The following is a 17,285-nucleotide window of genomic DNA, read 5'->3' on the forward strand; positions in this document are numbered from 1 at the left end:
TCTAAAAGAAATCCATTTCAAGGTGGCCAGATACAGCTGAGTTACATAATGAAAACATAGAATTTCCTTACTCTGCATGGGAATTGAAAACTGCACATTTGGATTGGGTGAGTTGATCCATTCAACACATTCCACTAAATATTCATGAGGCCCTTTCCAAACAAAGACAACGTCACTGACTCCTATTGGCTCAATATGGATTGGTCTCTCCGTAAGTAAATAATTCTTGAAAGCTTGCCATGTACAGGCTTGCCAGACCCAGAGCGATTGCGGCCTCCATACCCTTCATTTGTATTTTGAATATAAAATAATTTTGGGTAATGGCAAGTTTCGCTAGCTGTACCAGAAAGTCGCTTGGGACATCATGGGGTTAAGAACGTTGTTCCTGGGTGGAGTAGAGGACATATAATGCTTCATTCTGTGGAGTATTGGTATAAAGGATCTTGTCACAAAAGGCACAGAAAACGCTGCAAGTCTCAATGACAAGGCAAGGGTTTTTATTAAGATCTTTTGGGGCCTAGGGCAGTCCATCTCTCTCATCTTGCCACAACCCAACTCCCTAACTCAGGTGCCCGTAAATCCAGTTAGTGCTACTGAATGTTTACCCCCTACTGTCTAATATCTTCCTTGGGCTAAACATATCTCCCTAAATGCAGGCAGTCTAACTCCCTCAGAGACTTCCTAACTTTTCCTTCTCTTACCAAAGGTTAATGCTCTAATGGAAGTTGGGATAGTGCCTTGCACTGTGTCGTTCGGACTGTTTCAATCACAGGCATGTTTACCTTCTCTCTCACCTACTCTCTATACGCCCTCTCCCTCCTCCCCATGATCTTCTCTCCTCCTATTGTCTGCCTCACCTGCTCCACACATTTTCTCCCCAAACTGCCACTCCCTCCTTCCTCATCCAGCCCTGACCCTACCCGAAAAATCCATAATTCCCATTTCCTGTCCCTTGCTTAAAATTCCCTGTGCCTGTACGGGTTGGTCAGCTTTCACTGGCTAATCTGGCCTGTCTTCCCCACCCGGGGAGTGTAAGGGCAAGGGAACGTTTTGAAGAAGGAGACAAGCCCTACACCCTTTCTTAGAACAGGCTTGTTGTACCCCGGTAATGGCGGCCTGGGATGGCCCATGTTCGTGTTCCAAGATCCAGGTCTTTTTTGGTCTCCCGGTAAATCTCCTACTTTTCGCTCTTTCCACGTTGGTCTGGGGTCCCCCACCTCCACGATGGCAGAGCACTGCCCCTTGACTTAAGTACACTGGAACAGGCTTTTACCACTACAGCTGACTGAGCTGTCCCTCTCAAAATGCAGAATATATGGGGGGGTGAGGGGAAGAAATCCAAACCCTGGTTTACTGACCATCTTCGTGCCCTTCGCCTTTTGCAACGGCAGGCTGAGGGCGCCTGGCACACCAACTATTCTCAAACAGGCAGGCTAAACTTTACACGTAACACTGGCCTCTACAATAAAGGTATAATAGATGCAAAGGGTGCTTTCTATGTCAAAAAAGTTGGAACATATACCAACCAATCCCGGGAGCTATTCAAACTGGTCCATTCCCTTTCCTCTAACCCCTTTGAAGGGGCTTCTGCATCGCAATCTTTGTGCGATCCACTTTAATCTTTCTTTCTGAAGAACATTTCGGACATTCGTGATACTATCCAGGCCTCCCAGCCTCTTTCTCCTCCCCTGCAGTTCTTCTGTGACCAAACCCCCGCCCCCAGCACGTGTTGGGATGTGTTCCCCTTTTTCTCTTCAGAGGATTTAGTGCTGGGCTGGCCACGGGGAGATTGAAATCTGTCTCCCCAACCAATGCTATTCCGCTGTGCGTATTAAAGGAGGTGATAGTTCAAATTGCCCCGCTGGTAGCAAAAGCTGTTAATGACTCACTTAAAACTGGTTTTATGCCAATTTCACTTAAGCACGCCATGGTGTTTACCTTACTGAAAAACCAACTCTTGATCCTGCAGTGTTGGCTATCGTCCCATTTCCTTGCTACTTTAGCTAATCAAAATGCTTGAGTCCCTTGCTTATCCTCTTTTGACCAGATTCCTGGAGAAATCCTTTCTCTTTTACTCTTCTCAATCTAGGTTTCGGCCGAGCAAAGGTACGGAAGGGGTTTTGGTCTTTGTGGTGGACGATCTTGCTCGACTGCGTGACTCAGACAGCACAGGGACAGTTATTCTGCTTGATCTGTCAGCTGCTTTTGACACCATCGATCATGAAGTCTTGCTGAGGCACCTTGCAGGCGCCTGGCTTCCCAGGGTGGTATTGGCCTGGTTCTCTTCTTTCCTATCGGATTGGTCGCAATCTCTCTTTACCACTGTTCCACTCTGCTCCTACTGCACTTCTAATTGGGGTTCCTCAAGGCTCTGCCATCTCCCCCGTTCTGTTTAACATCTATGTTGAATCACTGATGATGCTCATCGCCTCCAGCGGCGTCACTTGCTATGCGCCTATGCCGATGATACCCAGATCTTGGTCCACCTGAATCTGGTGGGACCAGAGACGGCTGCCGGGCTTTGGACATGCTTATGATATGATATGGCATTTATAACGTGCTTGGAGCCTGTGGGGGAATGGATGCCCTCTAAATGGCTGAAACTGAATGGGGAGGAGACAGAGCTACTGGTGGTGTGTCCTTCTGATGCTACTGCTTTTTGGTCGCCCCTCTTTTGGCCTTGTTCACTGGGCTCCTGCCCCACTCCTATGCCTATTGTCAATGATCTGGGGGTGAAAATTGCTTCCTCTCTTTCTATGGCCACTCAGGTAAATTCTGTCAGGTAGGGCATCTTAAGCTTAAAGTACTGCAGAAAGTCCTGCCATTTTTGCCCCCACTACTGGGCACCAATAGTCTCTGCACTAGTACTATCATCTCTTGACCCAGGTAGGTAGTTCCACCCCTTGCATGGCCCACAGTTCCCCTGTGCTGTGCTCCCTCCACTGGCTCCCAGTGGCAATAATTGTGCAGTCTAAGTCTCTCTGCATGGTTTTCAATGCTTTACACAGGACCAGGGCAGCCTATTTGTAGGCTAAATTCCAGTTTTATGTACCTCGCCGTTCTCTTCGCTCTGACAACGCTTTTTTGGTGGAGGTTCCCCGCTTCAAAGTGCCCCAGGTGGTTGTCGTGCCTTCTCGGTGGCGGGGGCCATCCTGTGGAACTCTCGCCTTCTGGACATGTGGAGGATGGATGACTTTAGGAGATCTTTGAAGACTTATTTGTTTTAGTTTCTCTTCTACTTGCTGGGCAGCACCATGATGACTTCGGGCAACCGTGCGCTTTATAAGTGTGGCATAAAAAAATCCTCCCTTCGGTTCTTGGAGCGCTGGTGGTGGTGCTTCTGTTCTCTTTCGCTTCAGTGCATCTCCTTCTCTCAACAGATGATTGTTGCATCAGTACAGCAACATTAGTTAACTCGTCAGGTTACTATAGCTAGAGAGGGTCTGCAACAGATAGGAAAGAGATGGCTAGCAGCTGTTTTCATAGGCAAGGCAGGAGATAAAGCCCTCTATACAAGCATGCTGGCACTCAGGGGTGAGAGGAGTTGGAGCCCTCTCAGCTAACACCATATGTCTCAGGGGCCGGACTCTGGATCGACTCCTTGACAAGGCCAGGGTGTCCCACTCTCTACATCGAGATTCACAAACCATTGCTGGGCTGGATCAAAAGGAAAATGCTCTGCCATTGTGTCACAAGCACATAGTGGTGTATGTAAGAGGGTAACTTCAATTTACAGGAGAAGAAATCAATGTACCTTGAAGTTGTTTCCAAGATCGAATTGTAGCCTGGCATGATGCGCTGGTTGATCGGAAATATTCTTGTGGATCTTTGGAGGAATATAGAAGGCCGGGATTAAAGATTGGGAATTTACTAAAACAGTCATCCTCATTTTGAGTGATCCATGTATTTTTATCTTCAGTGTTGGCTATATGTGTGGTAGATACTACTTTTGGAAGTAGATATCAAACAAGTAGTAGCCATGTGAGTGATGCATGGTCTTTTTCTGTTTTATGCAGTTCCATGACTAATTACAAAGACTCGGAACCATGTCTTGCTTTGGGCTTTAAGACATCCCAGAGCAGTCTTTGCTGTGTGTCACTTGTCTGATGTCCCTGCCCTTGCATGCTTTCACAATGGTGGTGTCACAGTTTCCTCCAAAGTTGCAAGCAGCATTTATCTTCCTGGTCTCAAAGAATTCATCCACATCCACACCTCTTCTTCCCTCATGGTGTAGCATTTTAGGCAGTGTTTCATCACTTGCCTGTCTAATCTTTTCACCACTCTTTTGAGATCCTCTCTATTTTTCTCACAAATGTTGGTCCCATCTGACTTGTTCTCTATGAGGAGTGTGTTGAATAATCTCTGTCCTTCAGACAGCCTTTTTGGAACTCTGGTTTATTGCCTGCTATCTCCTAAAACCTCTTGGTACACTTTAAAGTTGGTGTTCAACTGGCCGCACTTGAATCCTGCTGTGCCCGGATTGCATAGCAACAACAGGGTGGTGTCACTTCTAGCAACTTGCTGGTGTTGTGTTGACCCTTTGTGTTGGGGGTCTTCTGCTTCAAACATGGCCCTTCATTTAATTGGATACCATCCTCATTGCCATCATGAGGATCACATGTTGCTTATGTGTTCTGAGGAAGAATGCCTCCAACACAAACATTCTAATGATTATGCTTTTATTGTTCACATCTTACTTACAGAGTGGGGATCTGAGGTCACCCTCAAAGGGGTCATCAAGCATCTACTGACCACCCCTTTGTGTGTCTTCCTAGGTCTCTGGGGCCTCGTGAACAACGCTGGCATCTCCATCCCGACTGCCCCCAATGAGTGGCTGACCAAGAGCGACTTTCAGAGAATGCTGGATGTGAATCTTCTTGGGGTTATTGATGTGACCCTGAAAATGACCCCACTGGTGAGGAAGGCACGAGGGCGGATTGTCAATGTCTCCAGCGTTATGGGGAGAATCTCTGTACTCGGAGGAGGATACTGTATATCCAAATATGGAGTGGAGGCATTTTCTGACAGCATAAGGTGAGTGTCCTCTTCATAAAATGTCCTTCATTTGTTGTGGAACAGTTGAGTGACAGTGATGAAATAACTAGCCTGCAGGAGTTCAAGGATGAGTAGTGGCTAAACCACCTACTCGGCCCTCGCGCCTACTTCCTTTTTCTGTAAGTATATAAAAAAAGGAACATCATTGCACACACAACACTTACAAATAACAGGGCAGAAAAGGAAACGATCTGAGAATGTTGATGCGTGAGGGATCATGGGTACTTGTACATGTAGGATAGGGATAGTGAGACAGGAACACCCTTGTTGATGGCCCTTTTGTCGACTTAGAAAAAAACTATTTTATACTCCGAGCCAACCACTATATGGCAGACTATGCAAAACATGTTATTATAAGCAGATACAATCTTCAGAAAGATGCTTATTGGTTAAGTAATATTTCTCTTATAGAACCTTTCCCTTTATTTTGGACTGCTGTAATTTGCTGTTTGAGTTGCTACTGAATCACATGGACACCGCTCTTCAGAGTATAGCTTGCCCACCTTACCATAAACGACAAAGGTGGTATATCTTTTAACAGTGTCTGTTTTACGTTCATGATTGGGATCACTGTTGCTTTGTAGAAGTGTGAGGGCTGAGTAAATAGTTTTACTACTGTTCATCCTTGTACTCCTGCAGAGAAAAATTAATTTAATCACATTGCCCCTGCAGCAACATGATCATCATGTTCATTGCACATGCACGGTGGTTCACGCCGGCAAGGAGTGTTGTGTGGCCTGTGCTTTGCTGCCAAGCTTGGGTGGGTGGGGTAGCTCCACATGGCTCACAGGAGGCTCCACACGTTTGTATTACATCACTGTGTATGTGCCTACCAATGCAAGGACCTGTGCATATGAATTTGAAGATATTTAGGAAGCTCCTGGTGGGCATGTAATGTTATGATATGTTATGTTATTGGACATTTGTATAGCACCTTTCACCATTGGTATGATTCCAAAGCGATGTGGGTTGAACATGGGGACCGTAGTCCAGGTCAGTGGAGAGAGTAGTGTAGCAAATGGTGCTCGGGTGCACTCGGTATGTGTGCAGCCAGGGTGGATTAAGTGGTGTGTAGCCGCAATTTAGTGCTAGGCATGGTGCAGTGGTTGTGTGAGATCAGTAGAATGTGTGCAGCAAGGCCAATTGGACTTGGGCAGTTGCATTCTAGCGGCAGTGGAGTATGTGAATGGGATTGTGTGTGCAGCTAGGCTGATTTTCGTGGGCTATAGCTGCATTCTGATGACTGTTGAGGTGATAATGGAGGTGTATAAGTGTGCAGCTAGGCCAAATTAATCAAGGGGTATAGCTGCATTCTATTGTTTGTTGGTGCAGAGGAGAGAGTTAGCATATTGGTGTGTTTGAGTGTCTGTGTGGATTGGAGAGAGACCCTGTTCATGATGACCTCCCAGTGTCTCTCGAGGTGACAGCATCACCCTTTGAGGTTCGGGGCTTTTAGGCTAAGGTCATCCCTGTGTCTTGTTGGGTCTGCAGTTTAATATTGGAGTACCGCTGCTGGAGCACTGGCTATGCAGTCGCTCCCGTGATGGCCTCCGTGGAACGCCCGCTGCATCTCAGCTTTCTAAGGCTCCCATGCTGCGTTTTTTTAACCCAACTAGATGAGGGGGTGTGAGAAGGTTTGGAGCCCTGCCGGCGTGCTGTTGGAACCCAGAAGCGCCAAGATGAGGATAATCGGGCTCCTCTTATCCCGCGGCCCCTCCGTCCCGTAATCCAAGATGGCGGACGGGACCCAGCGACAACGATCGAGACGCGGCCTCGCCATCGGAGCTCACCCTGTGAACCCTTGAATCGACCTAGGCCCATGCGCCTCCCGCCTCACAAGTTCGGAGGGACCCGAGCCGCACGCCTATGCTCCGGCGGATACTCCCGGCGGCGCTTCGGGTAACGCTCTTGGAGGTGCACGGACGGCGGAGGGCGAGGTAGGTGCCCCGGGCCTCCTCAGTCTTGGCCCACCTCCCTGGACATCCCCAGGGGGATAAAACCCTGCTGCCACCCCAACAAACGACATGCAGCCGCAGCCTCCCTGCTCTCGCCCTCCCCTGTATCCCTCCGCCTCCACTTTGGAAGAGGGGGCCGAAGCCGGAGAATTCTCGGGGGTGCACCGCAGAACACCCCTGCCGTCAATTGTGAGGAGGCTGCAACACCTTATTGCCCCCGATGCCTTTACGGGAGTGGACCCACTGGCTTGTGGCTCCGGGCTGCGGCGCCATGTTCTAGCGCCTTCTCTACTGAGCAATCGCCTTGAAATAGTCCCTCTACGACCACCACCTCCACCAACAGTCTCACTAACACCCGTGGCGAGCTGGGTCCTCACCCTCCACCCCAAGAGGCTACCCTGGACTGGTGTGCTCCTGTATCTGAACCGCTCCCTCTCATCTCCCCGCTGCTTCCTGGGGCGCCCCGGCCCACATTCGCCCTCCCCTTGTCCGACTTGGTACCAGGGAGACCGGGACAACACCGCGACCCTCTTCCTCTTCACTCGCGCTGGAGTCACCCTCGCTAACCAAGGTCCGACCAAGACTTCTGTACCCTCGTCCCAACCCTCTGAGAGGCCTCAAGCTACCCTCAAACTATCGACACCATTGCGACTGAGCCACCTGCAGCCGTTGACCCACTCCTGTCAGACCACACGATGTCTAAGCAACCGAAATCCACCAAGTCCTCAGACATAGCAACAATGCTAATGTCCACCGACAAAGCAAAGAAACTGGATAATCCCCCCTCCATCTCACGAGAATCCCTGGACAACAAGGGACCTCTTGCGACCAAGGAGGATATCCGTGAATTCATGGCTGACATTAAAACCGAATTTCGATCATGCATGTCTGAGCTTACCACCAAGTTGGAGAGTACTGATAAAAGGGTTTCGGAGGTGGAACAGAGAGTGGGAGAGATTGAGGATCGCACCCAGGACCACACCTCCTCCCTGACTGAGATCCAGCGTTCCGTTCGGCTTTTGCAGAACAAGTACGAAATCCTGGAATATAAGCAGGAGGACATGGAGAACAGAGCCCGGCGCAACAACCTCCGCATTCGGGGGGTTCCCGTATCAGTCCCAGACCAAGGGCTGGCCGAATATGTAGGCCTTTTCTTTCAATCTCTTCTCCCCGATCTGGAGGACTCACTATTGCTACTGGATCGCACTCACAGGCTAAATCCCCGTCGTGGAGTGGAGTCAGACGGCCCGCCTGATGTTATCACCAGGGTGCATTTCTTTACGACAAAGGAAGCCATATCGGCAATAAGTCGCTCCAAGGATGAAATCACCTTTCAGGGGACCCCCCTTCAGATCTATCAAGACCTATCCCCGTTGACCCTTCAGAAAAGGCGAGCCCTTCGCCCACTAACTACCTTCCTCCAAGCGCAAAAAATTCGCTACAAATGGCTCTTTCCCACAGCTTTGCAATTCTCCTATAAGGGTACCATGCGTAGGATCAAACATCTGGGCGACGCTGAAAGTATATTGCGTCCGGACTCCGCTAACACCTCGTCCCAACAGGCCACTGAAGAGGCGGCTGACCCGGACCCCATAGCCTCCCCTAGGCCCACGCAAGACACATGGTCGAAGGTTCTGAGATTTAGGAGGAGGAAATGACCCGGGGCGACCCCGTGAGGGACTCCTCTGCGCCCTGAGGCCCGGCTTAGCGAACCCGGCGCTGTGGAACCGACCGCCACTTCTGAAAACATGGATGATCTCCATCCCCGATGCAGCGGGCCTCCCCCACGGCCCATGCCCAGCTCCAAGGTACATTCCACCTATGAGTCCTTGGTGCATCTCACTCAGACTATTGATACTTTTAGCCACGTTGGCTACTCTCTGTTATACGGCCCCATTGGCCAGGGGAGGGCCTGACCCCACAATGGGCCCCCCTCCCCCAGTTAAATCTCGGACTTCCCGTTGGCGGTCTGAGCAAAAACCCCAAAAGCAGGATGACAGATGGTCACATCTCCCACGACATAATGGCTGATTCTTCAGTAGCTCCTCCCCCTCCACAAGTCTCATCAGCGACCCCAGGTCTCCCCCCGGACCAGCAGACCTGGAAGTTTGTCTCTCTGAATGTCAAGGGATTGAACTCATCGCCTAAACGCAAATCAATTCTACAAAAACTTCAGAATGACTCTGCCGCTGTGGCCATGCTACAGGAAACTCACCTGCTCCCGGCAGACTTCAGCCGCCTACACTCTCGCAACTTTCCAAAGCAACTCTTCGCATCTGGAAGCTCCAAGCGGGGCGGTACAGCAATCCTGTTCCGGAAGGGGCTGAATCCCCAGATTCTGGACTCCATAAGCTGCCCGGAGGGACGCTACATAGCAGTGAAATGCCTGCTAGCAGGACAGCTGTTCTCCTTGGTCTCCGTGTACGCGCCGAACTCTGGCCAGGCACCCTTCTATGATTTGCTAACCGCAACCCTCTCTCCCTTTCTGGAGGGCCAGATAGTGATCGGTGGGGACTTTAATGGGGTCCCAGACCCCGTGAAAGACAAATCGCATCCACCCTCCGCCGGGGACTTCACTACGGCTTTAGCCCGCCTGTGATTATTTAGAACCCTAGGGGTGGTGGACTCATGGAGGGTACTCCACCCATCTGAAAAAGACTTCTTCTATTCTTATGTTCACCGGACATTCTCCAGGATAGATCTTCTGCTGATATCTTCGCAGATCTTCGTTTTCACTAAAGAGGTGACTATAGGCTCCAGAATCTTATCCGACCACGCCCCGGTAGCCTTGGAAATCCAAGTCCAGGGACCTCCTGATCCCCAGCGGCGTAGATGGACTCTATATGATCCCATCCTTAATGAGATGCCACTCAGAGACGCAATCGCAACCACGATCAACAACTTCTTTAAAGAAAACTCTAGTGGAGATACCTCCTTAGCCAACAACTGGGACGCAATGAAGGCAGTGGTGCGGGGAGTACTGATTGCCAAAGGGGTAGCCTATCATAGGCATAAACGACAAATTCGTCAGGGCCTTGAAGAGGAACTTGAGAGGGCGGAGAGGATCCATAAGGAGAAGGGCTGGACCCCTAAAACACAGCGAGCTCTCCGAATAGCAAGAAAGAAAATTGAAGCACACTACGCTGAACATACCGCCTATCAAATGACGAAGGCTAAACAGTTCTACTATGCCAAAAAACAATAAAGCAAACAAACTACTGGTGGCTAAACTTGCCAAGACAAGGAGGAATAACACAATTGTGGGCCTTCGGGATCAGCAGGGCAAGACTCAATACTCGGATCACGACAAGCTTCAAATCGCATCGACCCACCTGACCCAGGTAATGACCGCCCCGGCCCGAGACGTCAAAGAACAGAGGGAATACCTGCAAAGGGCGGCGCTCCCCCGACTGGATGACGCAGCTCGGGACTCGTTGGAAGCCCCTATCACCGACGAGGAAGTCGATGAGGCGATAAAATCCCTTAAATCCCGAGCCCCAGGCCCAGACGGCTATACGACGAAGTTTTATAAAGTTTTCAAACCCCAACTCCTGCCACCGCTGGTACAGCTGTTTAATTCATTCAGGACCACATGCTCTATAACCCCGTCGATGCAAGAATCAATCACTGTTCTGCTGCCCAAACCTGACGGTGACCCGAAGAATCCTGCATCCTATAGGCCGATTGCTCTACTCAATATAGATGCCAACATATACTCCAAAATTTTAGCAACCCGCCTGTCCCGGATCTTGCCAGAAATAATCGACGCCGACCAGAGTGGCTTCATCACACACCGCTCCACCGCTGATAACATTCGTAGAGCCTTGAACCTGGTGGAACTTGCCTCTCGAGACTCCCGGGAGCTGGTGCTTCTGGCCCTGGATGCAGTTAAGGCCTTTGACAAGGTGGACTGGAACTTCATGAGACTTACTCTCGAGGCCTTTGGCTTTGGTCCAGGGTTTTGCGCCATGACTCTGGCTAACTATACAGCACCCAAGACCCTTCTCAGAGTCAATGGCATCCTCTCCCCCCCTATCGACCTGACCTGTGGAACCAGACAGGGCTGTCCGTTATCGCCACTGCTCTTCGCACTAATCATGGAACCATTCGCCCAACGGATCAGGCGAAACCCGGCGATTAAGGGCTTCCAGTCGAACACAATACACCATAAATTGGCCCTCTACGCAGATGACGTCCTACTAACCATCACGGAACCGCGTACTTCTCTCCCTCAGGCCCTAGCTGAGATAGAGAGCTATGGAGAGGTCACAGGCTTTTCCATCAACTTCCGAAAGTCAGCTGCCATGGGGGTAGGCCTATCCCGGGAGGTCCGGGAGGCCCTGGCCCCATTATGTCCGGTGCAATGGACGACGAAGAGCATCGGTTATTTGGGTGTCCAGATCCCAGCTAACCCTGGGGAAGTCTATCGAGCAAACTTTCTCCCATTGTTCACGGACCTCGAGGCAGACTTAAAGCGGTGGGCGGCACAGGAGATCTCACTGATGGGCCGAATCACGGCCTGTAAAATGAACTTGCTACCAAGGCTCCTATATGCCTGCTCTTCGCTTCCAATACCAATCCCGGCACCTGCCCTTCAGAATCTATAAAAGAAAATGTCACGGTTTATTTGGAATGGGAGGAAGCCCAGAATCCCTAGGACCACGATGCTGGGCAATGCTAGACTGGGTGGCCTCGGAGTTCCAGATCTACAAAAATATCAGATGGCGGCCCAACTCGCCTGCATCCGATCATGGCAGATACTTACCAACCGCCCGAGATGGGTGGACCTCGAACAAGCACAACTACCGCTCCCACTACGTTTTCTCCCGCACATCAACCCCTCCGAGCGCCGACAGTGGCAGAATCTCCTGATGACCACCAAACACACTATTGCCGTCTGGGATAAAGCGCTGAAACAAAAGAAGATCCCAGTGGGACTCAGCCCTTCCTCCCCGGTGTTCCTGAATCCAGCTTTCTCCCCTGGCTGGTCCACCCGGAACTTCAGATCCTGGATTGCGGGAGGCCTGGAGACCCTGGGGCAACTATTCGATGGGGGGCAACCCTGCACCTTTGAGCGATGTAAGGAACTCTTCCAACTTCGGGAACAGGACAGATTCACGTACATTCAGCTGCGCCACTGGTGCTCCCATCCACAGACCCGCCAAGCCGCCACCCGCCCTCCCACGGCTATTGAACTGACCCTAAATGACCTCCCAACCAGGGGGAGAATCTCCACTCTATATAAACGCCTCCAAAATGACTTCCTAACCTCTAAAACCCGGTACATGGCCCAATGGGAGGCGGATTTAGGCCACCCAATCAAGGACCAGCTATGGGTTGACATTTGGTCGCGGGCCCACACTTCTTCATTTTGCGTTACGAACAGAGAAGGCGCCTACAAAATCCTCCTTCGTTGGTATTATCCTCCCCTAAGACTACACCATATGAATCCCACGCTCAACCCGAACTGTTGGAGGCAATGCGGCCAGGTAGGGTCTTTCTTTCATATGTGGTGGTCCTGCCCGAGGGCCCAGACCTTCTGGAAACAATGCCTAGCAACAATCGCGGACATCACTCAGGTACGGCTTCCCCTGGAGCCCGAACCCATCCTCCTGGGAGCCCCGGTCCCCGGGATCTACCCTAGAACTGGCTCTATGGCCAAACTACTGTCCCAATGCCTACTGGCAGGCAGAAATGTAGTAGCTCGCACTTGGAAAACCACAGAAGGACCACTAATACCTTTTTGGTGTACTAAAATCTGGGACATCTTAATTGCGGAGAAGGTGACGGCTGCCGGGGCAGGCCGCCTACATCGCTTCCAGAACGTCTGGGGCCCGATCCTAGACTTTGATCAGAATTATCCAGCCCTGACGTACAAGCCCCAATTAGCCAGGAGAACTTTGCGGTACAATAGCTCTCAGCTGGGACAGGAAGAGGAACATTAAGACCCGGGGGAGGGGAGGGACGAGCAACCAACTGTATTACGTTTATACCATATGTCGTGATTGATCGAGTTTTGTATCATTTTATCCTGCCTGTTTAAAATAAATACTTAAAAAAAAAATAAAAAATATTGGAGTACCGCTGCATCCAGTTCAGTTCTATTACTCCTACCACTACATCCTAGAAATTATGGCTGGTGCTCGCGAGCCCGGTCCGGCATCAGCGTCTATGGTCATCCCTGTGTCTTGCTCAAATTCTGTATTAAGGGACATATGAATACATCCTATATACGGTGGCTGGTGCTCCATGAACCTGAAGGTCCAGCCTCTGGCCACGCCTTGTTGTTTGTGCTGTCTCCTTATATAAAACACATCAATGTCCCTTGCAGGCACTTACCTTGCCGGTTTCACTGCCTGATTTCTAGAGCATATTCCCTTGAGGGTGGAACTAAAGTCAGAGCATAAGTGCTATTGGATCAAAAATGTCCCGGCCCGGGTAATTTTTGACAGCAGGCGGTCGGGTATTCCCGTCCTAGTTTATGGTTCAAATCTGAGAAATTACACTGCATCAAATTCCCTTGCAAGAGCTGTGTGTGCTAGAGCACTTGAATGCTTATAAGATAGGCGAGTGTCGTGAATAACAGCAAGAGACAAGAGCACACCCAATAAAGCATCGAATACACGTGAAAGGAGTTCTGGGATCAATCCCCAGACGGATCAGATTAAGCATCAGATGATCCCAGAACAATCATGTCTGGTGGACGCTGACAACCAGATCTGGCCCAAATCATAACATTTCTGTATAGGTGCTAGAAGACCCTCTACATATAGTTCTACTCAATACATTCCAAGATAAGTAGGATTAGCAAAGACATAAGTGCTAGTAGGCCCTCGGTAGATAGTTCTGCTCAAAAGATTTCCATATAAGTAAGATTAGCAAGCACAGACATCTCCTGGACTGATAATGTATTTCATATATGGAGGAAGCCATGATCAAGCTCAGTCCTGGTGTTGGTACATAAGTGCTATTAGTGTTTGGTTTACAAGTCTAGCACAATCGATCCAGGTGATTTGAGATAGATATCTGTTGGGCTCAGAGCATAGTGTACACCTGGTGGAGGAAGGCAATGATCCAACTCAGTCATGGTTTAGGTGCATAAGTGTTACTAGGATTCGGGTTTAGAGTCTAGGGCAATGGTTTCAGATAGTTGAAGGTAGATGTCTCCTAGCCTGAGAGCATAGTGTATACCTGGTGGAGGACAGTCGAGACACCGCAGGTCCAGTCATAGCGTTGGGCTCAAGGGCTACTATGCCCACGGTTTGGAGTCCTGCCTATTCACTTACAGGCTGGATAATTGTATTCTATTTGTCATTTACACAGCGGTCCCTCACAATTTGTATGGTTCAACGCGGCAGGTGTTTGGAACACCCCCGGTGACCGTAGTTCATGTGTGGTAGATTCCAAGAATTAATTTATAATATGCGTGTGTGCATTTGGCCAGGTTAGGACCCAAGTGAGCCGGCTAATCTCCATCAAATAACCTGAAGGTCAGGCACGTGGAAGGGCATGGTTGGCAGTTTAGGACAGAGTGCCAGTGCCAGAGACTCAATGTATGCCCAGCCAGACAGACATTTTTCGCAGCTTGTCGCTGCACACCAGTGGCGTAGGTGTTGAGGTACGTCAGGGGCCACAGCATAGACGGCCATGTGAGCCACCAGACCGGAACTGCACAGCCACAGCTGCACTCCAGAGTGCATAGATGGGTGGCCGTGCCTGCGGCCTCTGTCCACAGACGTGGTACAAGGCATACGTACCCTAAACTCGGATGGAGTTCATTTTTGATGTTGTTTTCTATGTCCAACACGGTTGGATGGGCACGCCAGTTGTGGTCTTCCTAGATAGGGCACCTGAGCAGTGGGGGAGGGGCCCAGAGTGGCAGGGGTGATGTAAGATTGATCATCTGTGGGTGAGCGGGAGGCAAACTAACCACCTAGATTTGGGATACTTGGATAGAGGGATACATGTCTAAATCGTGGTGCAACAGTAAATGCAGAAACACCTAGATTTGCGATGTATTTATTTATTTATTCGTCATTTGTTAGGCGCTTATACAATTAGCAAAACTGTTTCAAAGCTAGGTAGAGGGAGAAACGTCTAAAATGGCGGCACAACAGTAAATGCAGTAACACCTAGATTTAGAGAGAGAGAGAGAGAGAGAGAGAGAGAGAGAGAGAGAGAATGGGTTTTGGGCTGCCAAAGTGCATCCAGTGGGAGATGGGGGTAGCCAAAAAATACAGAGAAAAGGAAGTCAAAGAAAGAGGAGGAATGAAAGAGTGAGAGAAAGAGAGAAAAGCAGGACAAAGCCTGCAATGGATAGGGGAGTATTCACCATAGGCAGGCCCAGGGATGGAGCAGCAGGACCCACTTTCACAGGCCTGCTGCAGTGATCTGGCCTTTCTGGGCCCTGCGGAAGCAGGTAGTGGGGCTTCAAAAACACTCTTGATGCCATCTTCACCAACAAAAGACTGCTCTCAACTGCGCCACCAATACAAATACTTTGGAGCGACCACCTCATTATACCCGTAGCGATCCAACTACCATCAAAACCATCCAAACAGCCTCAAAAGTACCCCCTGATCTGGAAAAGAAATTGGAATACTGTCAAAAACAGCAACTTAGAAAAACAACCAGAATCCTCAAAACCATTGATCGCAAACTTAGACGCAACTGACCTAGATGAAAAAGCAGACCTAATGCAGACGTGGATCGCCGAAACAATTGACTGCATCACCCCGGAACACCCCTCATCCTATCACGAAAGAAAGCAGTGGAAAGATGGCTCCCGACCCACCTCAACACAAAGAATGGAGGAAAAACTACGACCAAGCCAAAAGAATATTTATCAAAAACAAATCTGAGCATACAAAAAGGAATTTCTTGAAGCAAAAAATAAATACAAAAGCTACCCACACCCAGAAAGAACTATTCAATGTCAAACTTCAACCCATCACTCACAACAGGGAGAGTACCGTGGGCATTCAACTCTGCCTACATCAAACCACTCCTCAAGGACACAACTGGCGACGTGAAGACCTCTCAAACTACAGACCGATCACTAACATTCCCTCTCCAGCAGAACTACTAGAGAACTATGTCTACAAACAAACACTGGACACAAAGAAAATCACCAACTACTGGCCCAGGCACAAGTTGGCTTCAGACCCATGAGAGGGATGGAGACGGTACTTCTCTCCATATGGGACGACTTAAAAACCAACGCAGACTCCAACACGAACTCAGCACTGATGCTGCTTGACCTCTCCGCAGCCATTGGACACAGTCGACCATAAAATCCTCATCAAGGGACTGCAAAAAATAGGGATCACCGACATGGCACTGCTCTGAATTCAATTTTTCTTGTCTGAACAGAAACAATATGGATAAAAACATTCAAATCTGCACCACGGGTCACCATCTGTGGAGTACCACAAGGATATTTGTTATCCATGCTCCTCTTCAAAATCTATATGACGCCACTAATCAACCTCATCAAAAGACACAGCTTCACTTGCTACAACTACACAGATGATACCCAAATCATCTACAAAATCAGCAATGAACAAAAGGAGAACACAACTCTAATAGACTGTATCAAAGAACTCTGCCAATGTATGAACACTAACAACCTTAAAATCAACCCGGACAAGACGGAAATCACGATTAAATCCAACAACCAAAGAAGCAACCAGTACATCCCATGGCACACAGAGCTGGGAACAGCACCCACACCATCCTAAGTTGTTAGAAACCTTGAAATCGGAGGCCACCAGGGGGCGCAGAGGTAATGGCAGCCTAGGCGCTGAGCTCCCGTCGAGTCCGGGACTTTCTAGGGATTGAGCCCCCCCAGGCCCCCCAGGCGGAATCAGAGGGCAGCTTAACATCGGTGCCCCCCCCCGCCCCCCGAGGCACCCCTGCTCAAAAGAGCGAAGTCCGAGGCCCCCGGGAATCTGGAGAACAAGCCACGACGGAGCAGCGGCCGCGAGGGAAAGCTCGCCTGAGCGACCAGGAAACAGGGACAGCCCGCTGACGCGGAGAGCCCCGCTGGGGAGCCTAGCCTCCCTGTCGGGCGGCGGATCCTGAGAAAGGAGCGGCTCGCCGAGGCAGGCGGGTCCAGCGAGTGGATCCGGCCCGCAACGGGCCCCAGGAAGCAGAAGCGGCCTGCAAATAAAGGGGGACTCGCTATCCGGGCCCACCCCCACCAGACTTCGGCGGACAGCCAGAGGAAGCGGCCCGCATCGGGCCCGGCCCCCCCCGCCAGCGGCAGCCCTCCCC

The 17,285-nt window shown here is 50.1% G+C and overlaps 1 protein-coding gene across 1 annotated transcript in view; it reads left to right on the top strand.

Moving 5' to 3' along the window:
- LOC138582305 (retinol dehydrogenase 16-like) overlaps nucleotides 1-17,285 on the top strand; it is a 134,570-nt gene that overhangs the window by 98,502 nt on the left and 18,783 nt on the right. Inside the window, exon 3 of the mRNA XM_069653469.1 lies at nucleotides 4,776-5,034. Coding sequence (XP_069509570.1) covers nucleotides 4,776-5,034 — 259 coding nt within the window. The remainder of the gene's footprint in view (nucleotides 1-4,775; nucleotides 5,035-17,285) is intronic.

Source organism: Ambystoma mexicanum, chromosome 3q, assembly GCF_040938575.1.
Source record: "Ambystoma mexicanum isolate Mex_15411 chromosome 3q, UKY_AmexF1_1, whole genome shotgun sequence".
NCBI lineage: Eukaryota > Metazoa > Chordata > Amphibia > Caudata > Ambystomatidae > Ambystoma > Ambystoma mexicanum.